Here is a 19,737-nt window from a genome sequence, read left to right on the forward strand (position 1 = left end):
TCGTCTAAGTCCCCGTCCTGCGCCTCGTCTAAGTCGGCCGCGTCCCGGCGCCTCGTCTAAGTCGGCCGCGTCCCGGCGCCTCGTCTAAGTCGCGCCGCTCCCGGCGCCTCGTCTAAGTCGCCCGTCCCGGCTCCTCGTCTAAGTCGGCGTCCGGCGTCCGGCGCCTCGTCCAAGTCTCCCGCTTCCCGCGCCTCGTCTAAGCTGGACCCCTTGTCTCGTTGTCTCCGCAGACCTCGCCTGCATGTACAAGCTGTTCAGCCGCGTCCCCAACGGCCTGAAGACCATGTGCGAGTGCATGAGCTCGTACCTGCGGGAACAGGGCAAGGCGCTGGTGTCTGAGGAGGGCGAGGGGAAGAACCCTGTCGACTACATCCAGGTATGTCCACCACGCCAGGACACGCGATGGCGTTTACCTCCCCGAGCGTCACTTCTTACACTTCCTGTTTTAACCCCGCCCCCAGGGTCTCCTGGATCTGAAGTCGCGGTTCGACCCGCTTCCTGTTGGAGTCGTTCAGCAACGACCGGCTCTTCAAGCAGACCATCGCTGGGGACTTTGAGTACTTCCTCAACCTCAACTCACGTTCTCCGGAGTATCTGTCGCTCTTTATAGACGACAAGCTGAAAAAGGGTGTTAAAGGGGTGAGGATCCAGCTCTCATGAATTTTTAATTAGCAGCCTTGATTAAACTGGTGAGTTAATTGATGGTGACGCCCGTCGACTTGCTGCAGCTGACGGAGCAGGAGTGGAGTCCATCCTGGACAAAGCGATGGTGCTGTTCCGCTTCATGCAGGAGAAGGACGTGTTGAACGTTACTACAAGCAGCACCTGGCCAGGAGGCTACTCACCAACAAGAGCGTCTCTGATGACTCGGAGAAGAACATGATCTCCAAGCTGAAGGTGAGGAAAGGAGACGCCTGGTCCACCTCATCGAAATAGGTTACAATCTGTTAAAAAGTGTGAATCGTGGGTTTTCTGATGTAGACAGAGTGTGGCTGCCAGTTCACCTCTAAACTGGAGGTATGTTCAGGGACATGAGCATCTCCAACACGACCATGGACGAGTTCCGGCAGCATCTACAGATGACCGGGGTGAGCTTGAAGTTCAAAAAATCACCAGGAGGTCGAAGTTCTTCATTAAATCCACTTGTCTTGGTTTTCTCTCAGGTGTCATTAGGTGGTGTGGACCTCACAGTCAGAGTGTTGACCACAGGTTACTGGCCCACCCAGTCAGCCACGCCCAAATGCAACATCCCACCATCACCGAGACATGCCTTTGAGGTGTTCAGAAGGTCGGGATCCGTTTTTACTTTAGACCTTTGCATTAAGTTAGAGGATTGAGATTATGACCTTTGACCTCTTTGTCCATAGATTTTATCTGGCTAAGCACAGCGGTAGGCAGCTCACCCTGCAGCATCACATGGGCTCGGCTGACCTCAATGCAACCTTCTATGGTCCAATCAAAAAGGCAAGGATCCATAGTCGTGTAGAACTTCACTACCAGCTCAACCGTGTCTGTGGAGCCTCGTTTTTACTTCTCGTTCTTTTCCCACTGCAGGAGGACGGCTCAGACATGGGCGTGGGCGGGGCCCAGGTAACAGGCTCCAATACCAGGAAGCACATCCTGCAGGTCTCCACATTCCAGATGACCATCCTGATGCTCTTCAACAACAGGGAGAAGTGCACGTTTGAGGTATGCTGGCACTGCTAAGGATCTGTCCCTGATTGGAGCATTCTGTGTCACGTGACTCCATGTTGGTGTCCCTGCAGGAGATCCAGCAGGAGACGGATATTCCTGAGAGGGAGCTGGTGCGGGCGCTGCAGTCTCTGGCCTGTGGGAAGCCCACACAGCGGGTCCTGACGAAAGAGCCCAAATCGAAGGAGATCGAGAACGGCCACGTCTTCACGGTCAACGACCAGTTCACCTCCAAACTGCACAGAGTGAAGATCCAGACGGGTATGAAGTTACAATCGATACGTGGAAGATTCCGTATCGATGCATTGCAGAACCTCGTCCTCGTCTTCCTCCGCTTATCCAGGTCCGGGTCGCGGGGGCAGCATCCCAAGTAGGGAATTCCAGACAGCCCTCTCCCCAGCCACCTCCACCAGCTCCTCCGGCAGGACCCCAAGGCGTTCCCAGACCAGACTGGAGATATAATTTCTCCAGCGTGTCCCGGGTCGACCCGGGGTCCTCCTGCTGGCAGGACATGCCCAAAACAGTCCAACCCTGACCGGGAACAGGTCGGACTTACTGCCGGCTATGCGGACCAAACTCGTACTCCTCTGGTACAGGGACTGAATGGCCCTTAACAAAATGCCCCCATACTCCTGGAGCACCCCCCGTAGGGTGCCCCTGTGGACACGGTCATAAGCCTTCTCCAAATCCACAAAACACATGTGGATTGGTTGGGCAAACTCCCATGCCCCCTCCATCACCCCAGCAACGGTAAAGAGCTGGTCCACAGTTCCTCGGCGACTGCCACTGCTGCACCCCGATTGGCCGTCCGGTACCTGTCTGCTGCTTCTGGACACCCACAGACCAGCCATGCCCCATAGGCCTCCTTCAGCCTCACGGCTCCCCTAGCCTCTGTTGTCCACCAGGAGGTACGGGGGTTACCGCCTCGACTGGCACCAGCCACCTTGCGACCGCAGCTAGCAACAGCGGCCTCAACAATCGCAGAGCGGAACAAGGTCCATTCGGACTGAATATCAAAGCTCTGCCTGAGTTGGGAATTAAAGACCATCTTGGCAGGTTCTTCTGCCAGGCGTTCCCAGCAGACCCTCACTATACGTTTGGGTCAGCCAGGTGGCATCTTCCCCTGCCATCTGATCCAACTCACCACCAGGTGGTGATCAGTTGACAGCTCCGCTCATCTCTTTACAGAGTGTCTAAACTATATGGCTGCATTTCAGATGATCGACCTGCGATCCACTGGCCCCAACCCCAGACCTGACTCCAGGGTGGGACCCTGGTAACCCTCCGGGCCGGGTGCACTGGCTCTTTTTTGTTTTTTCCATAAAAGGTCTTCTGAACCGTTCTTTGTCTCGCCCTTTACCTAAGACCAATTTGTCATGGGAGACCCTACCAGGAGCACCAACTGCCCCAGACAACACAGCTCCTTAGGGCTCTCAAACTCCTCCACCACGATTTGGTGGCAGCGCAGAACCAAATGGATTAATTAAGAATGACGTGGTTTGGTGGTTTTCTAGGTAAAAAGTACCTGACCTGAGAACAGCCGCCGCTACGGGTCTGAGTTTGTGGTTCCACGTAGATCTATATGATCAAGTTGCTGGCTGGCTGGACGGGAACATCATGGAAATCCTTGTCCCCGAGGCTTGGACTGTTTTAAAAATTTGATTGAAGTTAACACGTAAATTAACTGTAAAATTGCGCAGTCATCTGTTATCAGTGTCTCAGATGTTAGAGCCGCCATTTTATTTCGCCCCCTTATGGTCTGGTCCAGACGGTTCATGTAAATATTAATATGCCGCATGTGAATTTTCTTACACTGGAAATATATGGACACTGGTCACTTTTATTTACCAAATATACAGTACAGGCCAAAAGTTTGGACACCTTCTCATTCAACGTGTTTTCTTTATCTTCATGACCATTTACGTTGGTAGATTCTTACTGAAGGCATCAAAACTATGAATGAACACATGTGGAGTTCTGTACTTAACAAAAAAGGTGAAATAAGTGAAAACATGTTTTATATTCTAGTTTCTTTGCTCTGATTACTGCTTTGTACACTCTTGGCATTCTCTCGATGAGCTTCAAGAGGTCGTCACCTGAAATGCTTCTCCAACAGTCTTGAAGGAGTTCAACACCAGAGGTGTTTAGCACTTGTTGGTCCAGCTCACCCCAAACCATCTGGACTGGGTTCAGGTCTGGTGACTGTGGAGGTCAGGTCTCCACTTTTTGTTAAGTCCAGAACTCCACATGTGTTCATTCATAGTTTTGATGCCTTCAGTGAGAATCTACCAACGTAAATAGTCATGCAAATAAAGAAAACACATTGAATGAGAAGGTGTCCAAACCTTTGGCCTGTACTGTATCAAAGAATTGTGCACCATTATCTGGTGGAAAGACGCTCCGTGTGTCTCGTACCGTTGCAGTGGCAGCTAAGCAGGGCGAGTCGGACCCCGAGAGGAAAGAGACGCGGCAGAAAGTGGACGACGACCGCAAGCACGAGATCGAGGCGGCGATCGTCCGGATCATGAAGTCCAGGAAGAAGATGCAACACAATGTTCTCGTAGCGGAGGTGATGCCACGTTGCTCGCTCGGATCATGTGACGCATCGTGCAGAGCGACATCTCTCACGCTTTTTCATGTTTCAGGTGACGCAGCAGCTGCGGGCGCGGTTCCTCCCCAGCCCCGTGGTCATCAAGAAGCGCATTGAAGGACTAATAGAGAGAGAGTACTTGGCACGAACGCCGGAGGATCGTAAAGTCTACACATACGTAGCGTAAAAAGGTTTTTAAGGACCCTGTTACACGCATGAACTGGGAAATTCTACTGGGTTTTTTGTTGTGGTTGATCATGGCGTATCGGGGAGGATCGTACCGATCGCCCCGCCCCACCGCTGACGACGACCGCACACAGAAGACAAGCCAAGAGCATCGTCTCCATGGAAAACCACTCAGCGGTCAATACTCCTGACTTGTGCGTCCTGTTTCTGAAACGTTGGTGTAAATGTGCTTGTGTTTCGTGGCACCATGCTGGCTGTAGGGGCCGAGGCTCGGAACCGGAGAGGACGGACGGTGCGGGCAGGAGGGTCCATCGTTTCTTTTCTCCCTTCTTCTCCACTGGGGGCTGCTGGCTGCTTCGTTTCTGCCAAGTTCAGTTTAGCATAAGGCCCTTTTTTTCTTTTTCCTTTTTTTTTCTTTTTTTTTTTTTTTTTTTTTTTCTTTTTTTATCACCGTGTTTTAATGTGTATAAAATTGTAAAATAATTGTATCGTACTCACTGCTACAGTGGACTGTACAGGGCCTTCTTTTCATCATAATAAATGTAGAAAAAGAAAATCCTGAATAAACGGGTGTTTGCTGCTTTGTGTCCCTGTTTGACTTTGTATTAATGGACTGTGTGGTGCGTTGACACCACTGTCCCCAAGTTTTACACTCCACAAGGACCACAACGTCCCGGGTTCGAACCCCGAGTGTCTCCAGGGGTCCTGTAGAAGTTTTAGGGTGCAGTTGAGTGAATTAATTCAGTCCAGCCCCTGACGTGGGGGTCAGACGGCAGGTGTTGACCCCTGGACCTCAGGTCAGCCGGGCTGGAACCCGCCGCCATCTGGAGCAGGATTCAGTGGAAGATGGTGAAGCTGGAGGGGTTCCTTCCTCCTCCCTTTTTTCGTGGTGACGTCAGCATCCCGGAGACGAAGCCCTCCGCTCGGAAGTTTCTGCTTGTACCCCGGTTCCGACCGAAGCGGCGGGTTTGAGTTCGGTTCCGGCCCGGTCCCGGTTCTGTCCGTCCTTCGCTCGTTTGCGGCGCCGCTTTGTTTGTTTGCTGGTTTCCAGGGACGCGCCGCCATTATAACCGGACGTCCGTGTTCAGCCGCCATGGAGACCAGCCTGGGACTAGTTAACCTGGTTAACTAGTTACACTAACCGAGCCGCAGGTAGAACCGCCTCTACACAAATCACCGAGTTAGCGCGGTTTACTCGGACGTCCACGTACATTTCTGTAGTGACGGGGTTCGAACCCGGGACTCTCACAGTCTAGTACGTTTATACTGGACTGTAGGAATATAGTTCCGTTTGTTTTATTTCTACTGTCCAACCCTCTGCCGTGACAAATTTCCCACTTATTTTCCCCCTCGTATCTTAAATGTGTTTAAAATGGTCGATCAAACGTAAAAACCGTAAAAAGACGTAATTTCAAAACTTTGTAATGTTAAAAAAAATCAGGTGTGTTAAAGGTCTCCTATAAGGATTTTATTTGGCTTTTATTTCGGTCTTGTTGGTCCCCTAATTCTGTATCTGAATTCGTGGTGCCGAATTCCAGCCACTGGGATCCAGTCCCACAATGAGGTTTCCCGGGACGCGCCGTTTCGTATGCTAATGAGGAGGAGACAGGGCGGGGCCGGAGGAGAGCGGCCAATAGAACATTAACGGAAATGACGTCATCAACACCATCCACCAACCACAATGTTTGGCACAGACAGGAAGTCGTGTCGCTGTTTTTCTCGTGTGACGAAACTAAAAAACTACATTTGCGCTCATTTTTACATCCAATACATCCGAGCAACTTAAATACTTCACACATTTGGAAGCCATGACGGTCGGTGGAGATAATGTTTTAGGGGAGGGGCGGGAAAAAGCATGAGAAACGGGAGGTAACCTTTCCCCTTATGACGTCATAAGGGGACAAATTCCAGATCTGCCACTCTCTGAACGGTGAAGCAGAACGACCAAATTATCGCCATTTCTAGCCCCTGCGGGACCATGGACAGGCTGTTAAATTTCCGTGTCAGGGGAGCGTTAAATGTAACGTGCTGCAGACAGGGAGGAGGAGCTTGACTGAGACCCCTCGTCCTTTTTCAGGTCTGATGGAGCCGTCGCCGGTCACCGTGCACCTGCTGGCCCGACCCCGGCGACTCCCTGCTGCTGCAGCACACCCTGGACCGGCTGCTGAAGTGGGTGTCGCCGGACCTGCGCCTGTTCCACGTGTCCGAGCGCGCCGCCCCGCTGAGCGCGCCCCCGTCCGGCCCCGGCGGGCTACCCCGCCCTCACCATCACCCTCTCCTGCACGAGGCGCTCGGGGAGGAGCGCATCCTGCACGTGCTGGACTTCCTGCAGCGGACGCCCTGGACGGTACCACCACACGGAGAAGCTGCGTGTCCCGCGGGGCCGCCGGCGTCCACGTCCCGCCCAACGCCCTGCTGCGGCCCTACCTGCTGCCCAGCAGGGACTTCTACAGCCTGGGCGCGGGCATGCCCGTGTGGGGCGTGCGTCCGGTGCACTGCGGCGCCGAGGTGCGTGCGCGTCACGCTGCCACGGCAGCCATGACAACTACGACGACACGGTGCGCCTGTACGAGATGGTGCTTGCAGCGCCGGGCGGAGGAGCAGAAGGCGGGCTTCTGCTGGTTCACGCTGGCCGTGGGGCGGGGCCTGAGCCTGCAGCTGGCGCTGAAGCAGCTCGCGCCCCGGCATGAGGGTGGAGCCGTGCCCGTCGGCGGTGCTGCAGTCCGCGCGGCCGAGATGGGCCAGCTGGTGCCGCTGCTGCCGAACCCCTGCTCACCCATCAGCGCCACCCGCTGGCAGACCGAGGACCTGGACGGGAACAAGATCCTTTTCCAGGTGCTACTGCACCCTCACCGCGCCCTGGAAGGGGCTCCGTGTGTGTTGGGTGTAAAGCCATGTTGTTTAGTAACAAACGTTACCTTCTTCTGCTCCACCTCTCTCCAGGTGAAAGGAGCAGCTCCGCCTTCACAGCCCTTGACCCCGGCCTTTACCACGCCCAGCAGCAGACTCCGCCTCCAGTCGCCGCCCACACGGGGGGAGCGCTCTGAAGGTGAGCGGTTGGGTTCAGACGGCTGCTGTAGCCCCCCCCCACAGCAGTTCCTGCCACTCCTCCCAGCGCAGCAGCCCCGCCCCTTCTGCACCCCTGTCCCACGCGTCAGGCCACTCCTCTCTCTCCCTGCTCCTGCCCCGGGGCGATGAGCCCGAGACCAACGTGGACACAGGCTGCACCGTGTTGACGCCCCGCCCTGCAAGGCCGCCCACGGAAGGAGACTCCGCCCTGGAAACGCTGAGCTGGGAGTTGAGTGCGTGCCTGCCTGCCCCGCCCCCAACATATGCAGAGCGAAGCCACGCCCCCAACACACCAGACCACACCCACAGGACCCCACCAGACGAGTTCTTCATCTGAGTCCCAGAACATGGTGCCTGAACGTGACGAGATGGAGGAGTTGAGTAGAGAAGATCAAGGCTGACGGTCCTTCACTGGATCAGGAAGACCCAGACAAGAGGCTCATTTTTACTGTTCCCTGCTCTTTATTAACTGTCCCTACGTCCAGCTGAGCTGAGACTCGCGGCTGCAGATCTTCCTGGAGGCTCGGAGTAGTCGTGTTGTGGTTTGGGTGGAAGGAGAACCAGGGAACAGGGTCCGAGAGACTCCTTCATTATCGGCTCAGAACTTCCTTCCACCTCATTTCCACGACACCGGTGCTGGTGCCGAACTGGGGAGCGGTCCACCGGCTCAGGAACCAGAGCAAACCGGATAATGAGGACCAGGGTTGGAAAAACTGCCTAACATGCCTGACGTGATCCTACAGAAGACGTACTGGGTTGGTATAGAGTGACTATGGTGGGACAAGCGAATAAGTCAAGCGTCACGTCACTGATGAAGTTCAACCACGTCGTGTATTTAGTAGCGGATTTGAAATGAAAGTGATTGTCATTGTGCAGCACAGCACACAGTGACACGGTGACATGTGTCCTCTGTATTTAACCGTCACCCTTAGTGAGCGGGGACGGTACCTCGAACCCGCAGCCTTCCGATTACGAGTCCTGAAGGAGAATTGCGTGGTATTTATATATTTTAGTTTAACCCGCGTCAGTATTAGACTTTAATATTTCCTTTTTTGTTTGTCGAACTAGACAAGTAATGAATTTTTGTATTTATTGAAGTGTCGTAATTTAGCGTTGTGCTCTTCTGTTTTTATGTTAATTCGTTTTCTTTAGTCTGTTACTTCTATGCAGAAGGTTTTTGCATGAAAATGAAATAAAGCACAAACGTGCATCGTTCGCTTCAGTTTTAATTGTATTAATGTCAGTTTTCGGCTGAGAAACGAAAATAAGAGTCCAAAATGTTCCTGTCATGGAACGTGTTTATTAATATAAAGATATTTCAAATAACTGTACATCTGTGCACCAAAATTGCATTCAAGCTGTTTCCCTGGTTCCAATATTCATATGCGTGAGGAGGACCACCGCTCAGCCGGGGTCAGAGGTCACCGCTGCCCCCGCAGCACAGCCTGTCCAGTCCAGCTCCTCCGCCCACCTCCCGGTCCCGGTCACCCTCACCCTCCCCGGGTCGAAGCGCCAGAAGCGCTGCTCCTGGAACAGGTACAGGTGGCCGTCGGGCCGGGTCACGCCCCCGTTGGCGCCCGGCCCCACCCCCTTCCAGTCCCCCAGCCTGCGGGGATAGTAGGGCTCGGGGCGCAGCGTCTCCACGTTCAGCACGAAGTAGCGCGAGCCCTTGAAGAGCACCATGTGACCCAGGGGGGCGTAGAAGAAGGCGCAGTCGGGGTGGCGCGGGAGCCCCATCTCCTGGGTCCTCCTGGGGAAGCCGGGGTCCAGGTCGGAGCCGGAGTACCTCCACAAGCGCCCACCTGAGAGGAGGAGAGGAGCCACACTGCCGTCAAACCCTCAGCCGCATTTGGACGCGGAGCCGGGTATCTGCGCACCTTTGAAGAAGTAGATCTTTTTATCCAGCGGGCAGAAGGCGGCGGCCTCGACGGCCGCGGGGAGGCGGGTCCAACGCTGCCGCAGCGGCGCCGGGCGGCTGGCGTTCCCTCGGGGCGACACCGTCCAGTAGAGACTTCCCCAGAACACCAGCACGCCGTCGTCCTGGTCTACAGACACACAAATATAACACGTTGTAATATTAAACAGATTAATAACACGTCTGCATGTAATTATTCCGAATATTAATTTGATTTCAGTGGATTTGTTCATCATAACAGTCATGATATGACCAGCTGAACGCCGCACCAGTAGTGATGGCATCAAAAGCCCCCCTGCAGTAGGGCGGTCGAGTGCTGGACGCTGCATGCAAGTCCCAGTCCTGCATGGCCGAGCTGATGGTCCGTCCCCGCAGCTGCACCAGGGCACCACCAGGGGGCGTCCCTGGGCGAGAGAGGGAGAGAAATGACCTTAATTACAAAAGCAGGTAATACAGCCACAGACAAACCCCCCCGCACCCCACTAATGTCCATAAACACGGTCAGATTCGCCAGCAATTTGTAGCGGACGTCCCCCAAACGAAGACTCACCCCTGAAACCCGGCAGTGGGATCTGTTGTGCCCGGGACGATCCTTTTACTTTTCCAAGTTTTCCAAACTTCGCCTTGACCAAAAATGCCCAAAAACGAACAAGCCAAAAGTAAAACTCTGACGTGAAAGTGAAGCGATCGTCACTTGTGATACACAACAGCACAGCACACAGTGCTGAACTGTGAACTGTGTCCTCTGTATTTAACCGTCACCCTGAGTGAGCAGTGGGCACCATGACAGGCGCCCGGGGAGCAGTGTGTGGGGACGGTCCCTTCATCAAGGGGACCTGAGTGGCACCTCGCCGCATCGGGATTCGAACCGGCAACCTTCTGATTACGGGGTCCACTTACTTAACTGCTAGGACCCCACCGCCACACAAAGTGAAGTGATTGTCATTGTGACAAACCGCAGCACAGCACAAGGTGCACACAGTGAAACGTGTCCTCTGTATTTAACCGTCACCCTGAGTGAGCAGTGGGCACCATGACAGGCGCCCAGGGAGCAGCGTGTGGGGACGGTGCTTTGCTCAGTGGCACCTCGGTGGATTCGAACCGGCAACCCTTTGATTACGGGACCGCTTCCTTAACCTCTAGGCCACCACTTAAAACTCTGGCCCAGTCCCTCAAACCTCTGAGACGTCCCAGCCTGGGACACGAAACAAACAAATGGGAAAACGCAGAGACAGTCCACCTCACACTACTTGTCCAAACCTCCACTGGAGTCCCCCATTCGTCTGTCTATCGGCAGCTACTGGGGGAACAGCCAGGCCCGGAAAATTCCGCCTGTGTCTCCTCAGCAGCATCCAGCAACATCCAGCTATGCCCCCCAGAACTCGTCCGGTTCATATAGGCCTGACACGATTATTCGAATAACTCGAATGATCCGATTACAAAAAATGTTCGAGGAAAATTCTTTGCGCGGAGGCTCCGTTTAATTCGTCACAAAGTCCATCTATTATCGCATCGCTCCCGCAGATACGATTGTTCTACACGGACTGGTTTAACTGGCGCGCATTGAAATGTCTGAAGTGTGGGACTATTTTACGCTGCGTGGACAACGTAGTGCGGTTTAAACACTGTAAAACGGAGTCGGAGCTTCTACAAGGTATCGTATTTTTATGATAACTAACATTAGCGCTTCTTAGAACGTACATTATTTGTAATTATTTGTGTTATGAGTCGATAGTGACGAGGCAAGATAAGTAGTAAGAGATCTCACTCATGTAATTCATCCCTCCCGCCCGCGCCACACACACACACACTCACGCACACACATACACACACTCACACACACGCTCACACACGCACTCACACACGCTCACACACACACACACACGCTCACACACACGCGCGCACACATACACACACGCTCACTCACACACGCGCACACACACACACACACACACACTCACACACACGCTCACACACGCACTCACACACGCTCACACACACGCGCGCACACATACACACACGCTCACTCACACACTCACACACACGCTCACACACGCGCACACACACACACACACGCTCACTCACACACACGCTCACACACGCACTCACACACGCTCACACACACGCGCGCACACATACACACACGCTCACTCACACACTCACACACACGCTCACACACGCGCACACACACCACACACACGCTCACTCACACACACGCTCACACACGCACTCACACACGCTCACACACACGCGCGCACACATACACACACGCTCACTCACACACTCACACACACGCTCACACACGCGCACACACACACACACACGCTCACTCACACGCTCACACACACACACGCTCACTCACACACTCACACACACGCTCACACACGCACTCACACACGCTCACACACACACACACTCACTCACACACGCGCACACACACACACACACGCTCACTCACACGCTCACACACACACACGCTCACTCACACACTCACACACACGCTCACACACGCACTCACACACGCTCACACACACACACACTCACTCACACACGCGCACACACACACACACGCTCACTCACACGCTCACACACACACACGCTCACTCACACACTCACACACACACTCACACACACGCTCACACACGCACTCACACACGCTCACACACACACACACACACACTCACTCACACACGCGCACACACACACACACACGCGCGCACACATACACACACGCTCACTCACACACGCGCACACACACACACACACACACACTCACACACACGCTCACACACGCACTCACACACGCTCACACACACGCGCGCACACATACACACACGCTCACTCACACACTCACACACACGCTCACACACGCGCACACACACACACGCTCACTCACACGCTCACACACACACACGCTCACTCACACACTCACACACACGCTCACACACGCACTCACACACGCTCACACACACACACACTCACTCACACACGCGCACACACACACACACACGCTCACTCACACGCTCACACACACACACGCTCACTCACACACTCACACACACGCTCACACACGCACTCACACACGCTCACACACACACACACACACACTCACTCACACACGCGCACACACACACACACACGCTCACTCACACGCTCACTCACACACACACTCACTCACACACACACACACGCTCACTCACACGCTCACTCACACGCTCACTCACACACGCACTCACACACGCTCACACACACACACACACACTCACACACGCGCACACACACACACACGCTCACTCACACGCTCACTCACACACACACTCACTCACACACACACACACGCTCACTCACACACTCACACAAACACACACACACTCTCTGATAGGTTACATCAGGGTGGTAGTAGCCTAGTGGGTAACACACTCGACTATGAACCAGAAGACCCAGGTTCAAACCCCACTTACTACCATCGTGTCCCTGAACAGGACACTTAACCCTGAGTGTCTCCAGTGGGGGACTGTTCCTGTAACTACTGACTGTAAGTTGCTCTGGATAAGGGAGTCTGGTAAATGCAGTAAACGTATCCTCTGTTTAAATGTATCTCAAAACACGCCTTCCCCATACATAAGGTAGTAATACTAAATGCAACACAAATCTACATTCATCAGCATATTGATTTAATTTTATAGCATTTATAGTTTATAGCATTTGTTGTACATCACAGCGGCGCAGGCTTGCACATGCATTGCACACACAGCACACATTGAATCTTCTCATGACAAACACTGTACCCACCTACCTCTTCTAGATACACTGGAAACTGAACTGTATTGTTGGATTATTAGTAATACTTGAATTGTTTATTTCTATTTTCTTTTTACTAGTTTGTACCTTTTATACTTTTTTCCTCTTTATTCTCAGATGGGCTATAGCAGGGGGTAAATCCCTTTTTCCTTTTTTAAATTAAAATAGACTAGCCCATGTTTCATATTTTTTCATGTACATCATGAATGTTTCACAGAAAGATTGATTAAATGGTCTTAGTTCTGTAGCCAGTAACCCAAAGGTTTTAAGCTTTGATCTAATAAAAGTATTGAGTTTGAATAATTTTTTTTTTTTTGTGAGGAATAACAGCCAATTGCTTGCTCATTTTAAGAGGATTTTCATGTTGCATAACACACTATTCATAGAGTTGTTGAAAAACACAAAAGTATGATTTGTACGATTAATCGGTGAAAAAATCCTCTATTATTAATATATAATGCGATAGTTGCAGCCCTAGGTTCATATATCAAACCATTACATTTCATTTAAAGTGGAGAACATGTCTGATAAGATGATATTAACGGAGCTTCTAACAGTAATCCTCACGTACGCAGGCCTCGAAAACCAAACTCTTCAAGCAAGGAGATGAAGTAAAGCAGGAGATCAGACATAACGCTGCACACCACGCGTCCTCTGATAACGTCTGGAACCACGGCACAACGTCCAGCAAACATTTGTCTGCGTGGACGATAACATCTCCATCCCCAAGGAGAAAACCGAAGAAAAGGAAGCAGATGGAGGACGAGGGACGCTGGGAAGGGGACAGTTTAGACAAGAAGATGAAGTGGAAGTGTAAACAGTCAGCGGGGTGGTCTCGGCGACAGGCCGTACGGAGCGGGCCGGGGCGGTACGAGACGCTCACAGCCCAGATAAGATAAAAAAGGAGAAGTATGCAGGCCGGCCCGGCATCTGGTTCTTGTCGGAGAGCCGCGCCAGGACCACAACGTCACCCCCCCGGCACCGGACCGGCACCCACACAGGCCAGCCGAGGAGTAGAAACGTTCTCCAGATCTCCTGCCTGGTGCCATCACGGCGGCATCATGGCGGCACATACACAAAGCGCGTCTGTGTAGATGGTGAGTCAGGAAGCGGGAGGTCGCCGGTTCGAATCCCGACCCGCCGAGGTGCCACTGAGGCCCCGTCCCCACACGCTGGTCCCCGGGCGCCTGTCATTTCACCGTGTCACCGTCCTTCACAATGACAATAACTTCACTTTCACCTATATAATAATTCAGAAAATTCCGTTCAGGATTTTTCCAGGTTCTGAGATTTCAGGGAACGTTTATACAACCGCTGGTTAATGAACAGAAGACAAGATAAAGTGAAGTGATTGTCACATGTGATACACAGCAGCACAGCACACGGTGCACACAGTGAAATTTGTCCTCTGTATTTAACCATCACCCTGAGTGAGCAGTGGGCGGCCATGACAGTTGCCCGGGGAGCAGTGTGTGGGGACGGGACCTCAGTGGCACCTTGGCGGATCGGGATTCGAACCGGCGACCTTCTGATTACGGGGGCGCTTCCTTAACCGCTAGGCCACCGCTGCCCCGAGTCCTGAAATTCCGTCTTTAATTGTAATTTGCGTAACGAACGCAGGAGAAGTCGCTCACCGTACAGCTGCTGAACCGCAGCCACGTCGTCCCAGCTGAGGAGGAGGGCGTGGCCCAGCTTCTTGTAGTAGGGGGACATGAGGGCGTGGCGCACCGGCGAGTGCTCCAGGCCGAGCGTGTGGCCGATCTCGTGGGCCACCACCAGGAACAGGTTGTGGCCCTTCAGGCCGCTCAGCGTCCAGCGCTCCGCCATGTCGAAGTGCGCCTCGCCGCGACGGGGGAAGAAGGCGTGTGCCAGGGCGCCCCCTGCAGGACGCCAGGGGTTACGGGCCGCCGCTCAACACCAACCAACCGCGACGGACGCACCTACCCGGCCCGTCGAAGGCGTTGTCCAGGCCGTCGTCGTGCTCCCCGGCGTAGAACGCCAGGCGGATGTCCGCAGGTCCCCGAGTCACTTCCTGGAAGACAAGACCGGACACGTTGCTCCACAGCTGGAAGGCGGCGCCCACGGCCAGCTGCACGGACTCATGGGACAGCTGGCGCGGCCAGTTGACGATGCCGTACGTCAGGTGGCGCTTATACCACTTGTCACCTGAGGAGGACAGTGTCCTGATGTCACAGCAGCAGATGTAAACAGCACAGCCGCGGGACGCAGGGCCAAATACGCAAAGCGAGGACGGGCGAGGACGGGCGTCTGTAAACAATTTACTCACGACGATTACACAACGACTTCCTCTAACATCACAATTACCCACAATTCCTCCAGAACCGTCCAGGGGACGAGCGCACACACGGCGTGGATCACGTGACGTGGACACGCCCCTCGGACATCACTGGGCAGGATGTCTGATACCAGCAACATTCCACCACTTCCCTCATGGAAGCAATTACAAGCGCGGAACCGCGGTTCCGTCAAAGGAAAAAGAAGGTCAAAGGTGAAACAGGATGCTTGCGCGACCTCGCCGTTTCCTCCACTTCACTCAGGAACGTGAATCAATACAAAAGTTTGGATGATGACTTGTTGCTCGCGGCAGGAAGCTCCGGCCAATCAAGTCCATTCGTGCCGTTTTTGCCGATCGGCGGCGTTTATCGCAGGTTCAGCGGCTACTTGGTGTTCCTTCTCACCCGGCATTCCGCAGACCGGGAATAACGGGCGGGAAAGTCAAATTCCTGCAGCGGGCGTGAAACGACCAGGTACCAACTTGAACCGCGGCGGAATGAGTCCACGGCGCCGACATTCCAGCCCGCCGGCAAATTCCCCGAGTGACAGTACGGAATTCACACATCTTCTCCTCAAACGTCCCACACAAACACACACCCATAACATTTGCCAGGCTGTGGTGGTGACAGGGACAGTCCCCTGCTCGGGGACACCATGGCGGGGTTCGAACCCGGGACTCCTGGTTTGTAGGCAGGTTTGTTACCCCCCAGGGCTACGGCCATTTAATTGTAAATGACCAATCAGAACGTTCCTGTTCAGCGGGGTCACCATATAAGGTTTTTACTGCTGTGTGACTGCGGCCTGTAATTATGTGGGCGTGGCCAGGAAGGCCCAGGGGCGTTTCCCCTCGCAGGTGGGGCCGGTCGACAGGTATCTGGCACTCGCCTACAGGCAGCACTGTAATTAGGGCGCCAGACGACCCGCGGCCACCACACCCTGACCGCTGTCCGCAGGGGCGGGGCCGGAACCGCCCACATCGTCCCCCCCGGAGACCCTGGAGTGTCCAGCTCAGGGACACCATGGTAGTAGGTGGGGTCCGAACCTGGGACTGTGAGCTCTTCTGGTTCAGAGGGGAGCACCCCAAATAACATTAAACAACCAGAAACCTAAGAAAGGATAGAGGGTTCTGCGGGGTTCTGTGGGGTCCTGTAGGGTTCTGCAGAGTTCTGTGGGGTCTTGTAGGGCTCTGCAGGGTTCTACGGGGTCCTGTAGGGTTCTGTGGGGTTCTGTAGGGTTCTATGGGGTCTTGTAGGGCTCTGCAGGGTTCTACAGGGTCCTGTAGGGTTCTGCAGGGTTCTACGGGGTCCTGTAGGGTTCTGTGGGGTTCTGTAGGGTTCTATGGGGTCTTGTAGGGCTCTGTAGGGTTCTGTGGGGTCCTGTAGGGCTCTGCAGGGTTCTACGGGTTCCTGTAGGGTTCTGTAGGGTTCTGCAGGGTTCTACGGGGTCCTGTAGGGTTCTGTAGGGTTCTGCAGGGTTCTGTAGGGTTCTGTGGGGTCCTGTAGGGCTCTGCAGGGTTCTACGGGGTCCTGTAGGGTTCTGTGGGGTCTTGTAGGGCTCTGCAGGGTTCTACGGGGTCCTGTAGGGTTCTGCGGGGTTCTGTAGGGTTCTGCAGGGTTCTGTGGGGTCTTGTAGGGCTCTGCAGGGTTCTACGGGGTCCTGTAGGGTTCTGTGGGGTTCTGTAGGGTTCTATGGGGTCTTGTAGGGCTCTGCAGGGTTCTACAGGGTCCTGTAGGGTTCTGCAGGGTTCTACGGGGTCCTGTAGGGTTCTGTGGGGTTCTGTAGGGTTCTATGGGGTCTTGTAGGGCTCTGTAGGGTTCTGTGGGGTCCTGTAGGGCTCTGCAGGGTTCTACGGGTTCCTGTAGGGTTCTGTAGGGTTCTGCAGGGTTCTACGGGGTCCTGTAGGGTTCTGTAGGGTTCTGCAGGGTTCTGTGGGGTCCTGTAGGGCTCTGCAGGGTTCTACGGGGTCCTGTAGGGTTCTGTGGGGTCTTGTAGGGCTCTGCAGGGTTCTACGGGGTCCTGTAGGGTTCTGCGGGGTTCTGTAGGGTTCTGCAGGGTTCTGTGGGGTCCTGTAGGGCTCTGCAGGGTTCTACGGGGTCCTGTAGGGTTCTGTAGGGTTCTGCAGGGCTCTGTGGGGTCCTGTAGGGCTCTGTAGGGTTCTACGGGTTCCTGTAGGGTTCTGTAGGGTTCTGCGCTGGCGGCTAACAGAAACTGACCTGGGTGGGAGAATCGTTTCCTTCGCAGGCGTGGCCGGGCCGTGGGGGCGTGGCCAGTGAACACGCCCTTCACCCTCCGGGCCCAGGAGCGACGGCTTCTACTGTCCCTGACGCTGCAGCGCGGCTCGGCCATCTTCTCCAGCGTGGAGCTGTCCAGCTTCCCCGTCACGGGCAGGTGGGACAACCACTGGAACTCCCTGAGAGAGACACGTTCCGATCAGTCATCACAAATCAAAGACCAGAGACATTTTTGTTGCAGGTTGACCAGAAGTCAAAATGTCTCAAGAATACCAACAGTGAGAACCATTTTTGATGATTAAAGGTGAAAGGGTAAGGTCACCCCGTCCTCACTCTTGAGGGAACGTCTCTTGAACCGATTAGAACGCAGGGGCCAAAGTTCAGGGCCACCTTGGCCTCAAATGTTATGTGAAGAAACATAAATCTCATTCGAGTTTTTATAGTTTGGAGATCAGCGAGTGTCTCCTGACTGATGGAGTGGGGTACGTGGGGTACCTGACGGCGGACTTGACCTCGCCTGCTTCGTGCTGGTGCTCGGTCTGGTCCAGGTAGCCGTACTTCTCCAGAAAGTTCTGCGGGCAGAAGGAAGTCAGCTGTGATCCAGCATCTGCAGGACCAGGAAAGGTGGATTTCTTCTAGAAGGTCTAACTTTACTGAAGCCTGGATGTGAGCAGGGACAGAACATCCACATCTACTCCACACACCTTCTGTACGTCGCGCGTTATTACTCGTATTGGTCCCAGCGTGTATGGACAGGTGTCGAATCGAAGTCCAATCAATAATCGATCTTATAATTAACACCGCGCGCACGATTCAGGTCTCGCGAGATATTACGAGTTTGATTACCAGAGCATCGCGCGCTCCCGCGGTGGCCGACGGCGGCGCGCACAGCAGCAGGAGAAGGAGCGCGCAGCGCGCACACCTGGAGCCCATGGCGCGCGCGTTACCGGCGGAGTGACGTCACGGCCGCGTCCCGGTGGACGGGATCAGCGCTCGCGGGACGCGACGGGGATTTAAGGAGACGCGGCAGGAAAAACGCGCCGCCTCCGGGGCGGGAAGAGAGAGAGAGAGAGAGGGAAAGAGAAGGGAAAGAGAGAGAAGAAGGGAAAGAGAGAGAGAGGGAGGGAAAGAGAGAGAGAGCGAGAGAGAAGGGAAAGAGAGAGCGAGGGAGGGAAAGAGAGAGAGAAGGGAAAGAGAGAGAGAAGGGAAAGAGAGAGAGAGAGAGGGAGAAGGGAAAGAGAGAGAGAGAGAGGGAGAAGGGAAAGAGAGAGAGAGAGAGGGAGAAGGGAAAGAGAGAGAGAGAGAGAGGGAGAAGGGAAAGAGAGAGAGAGAGAGAGGGAGGGAAAGAGAGAGAGAGGGAAAGAGAGGAGAATTTTTTTTTTTTTTTTCAACAGCATTTACCAGACGCCCTTATCCAGAGCGACTTACAGTCAGTAGTTACAGGGACAGTCCCCCTGGAGACACTCAGGGTTAAGTGTCCTGCTCAGGGACACAATGGTAGTAAGTGGGGTTTGAACCTGGGTCTTCTGGTTCACAGGCGAGTGTGTTACCCCGCTAGGCTACCAGCACCCTTCACTACACCCGACTCGTCTCCCAGCTGCTACCAACCCAGGACGATCCGCCTCTACGAAGCTGTGAAACCACCCAAAATAATCATGGAAATATTTTGTTCAGTTTCAACTAATTTGAGAATCCTGACGCCTCCAGGCTCCCCAGACGTGGACACCGTAGACCAGCCCCACTCCCATCTCCCCCAAATCCAGAACACGGGAACATTTAAGACCAGAATTAAAGGTTTAATACCATTTGGAAAAGAAAAAAAAAAAATGGGGGAAAAAAAAAAAAAAAAAAAGTAAAATGGAGCATCATTTTAATCTTACAAAACAAGAAGAACATGAAGCATTTGTGCAGCAGACACATGAATTCCTACAAACAGTTGGGGGATAAACGAGATTAAC

At 53.9% G+C, this 19,737-nt stretch overlaps 1 protein-coding gene and 2 pseudogenes across 1 annotated transcript; 2 read left to right on the forward strand and 1 right to left on the reverse strand.

Moving 5' to 3' along the window:
- Positions 1 to 4,564, forward strand: part of LOC114802159 (cullin-3-like) — a 5,514-nt pseudogene extending 950 nt beyond the window's left edge.
- Positions 4,565 to 5,368: 804 nt separating this feature from the next.
- LOC114802540 (protein FAM124B-like) lies at positions 5,369 to 8,497 on the forward strand (annotated as a pseudogene).
- A 320-nt stretch (positions 8,498 to 8,817) lies between these two features.
- Positions 8,818 to 18,859, reverse strand: LOC114802146 (matrix metalloproteinase-28-like). The gene is made up of 8 exons (XM_029000838.1): positions 18,626 to 18,859; positions 18,275 to 18,351; positions 17,762 to 17,958; positions 15,198 to 15,419; positions 14,888 to 15,133; positions 9,722 to 9,856; positions 9,415 to 9,582; positions 8,818 to 9,339 (listed from the first exon to the last, which is right to left on the reverse strand). The coding sequence occupies exons 1-8, from the start codon at positions 18,710 to 18,712 to the stop codon at positions 8,942 to 8,944; spliced, it is 1,530 nt and encodes a 509-aa protein (XP_028856671.1). The 5' UTR covers positions 18,713 to 18,859; the 3' UTR covers positions 8,818 to 8,941.
- Between the last annotated feature and the right edge of the window lie 878 nt (positions 18,860 to 19,737).

This window comes from Denticeps clupeoides, chromosome 13, assembly GCF_900700375.1.
Source record: "Denticeps clupeoides chromosome 13, fDenClu1.1, whole genome shotgun sequence".
NCBI lineage: Eukaryota > Metazoa > Chordata > Actinopteri > Clupeiformes > Denticipitidae > Denticeps > Denticeps clupeoides.

Coding starts and splice junctions, on each gene's coding strand:
- LOC114802146 (XM_029000838.1), bottom strand. CDS start 18,712: ATGGGCTCCAGGTGTGCGCGCTGCGCGCTCCTTCTCCTGCTGCTGTGC. Junction 15,134..15,197: donor CAACGCCTTCGACGGGCCGG/GTAGGTGCGTCC, acceptor GGCGTCCTGCAG/GGGGCGCCCTGGCACACGCC. Junction 9,340..9,414: donor AAAGATCTACTTCTTCAAAG/GTGCGCAGATAC, acceptor TCCTCCTCTCAG/GTGGGCGCTTGTGGAGGTAC.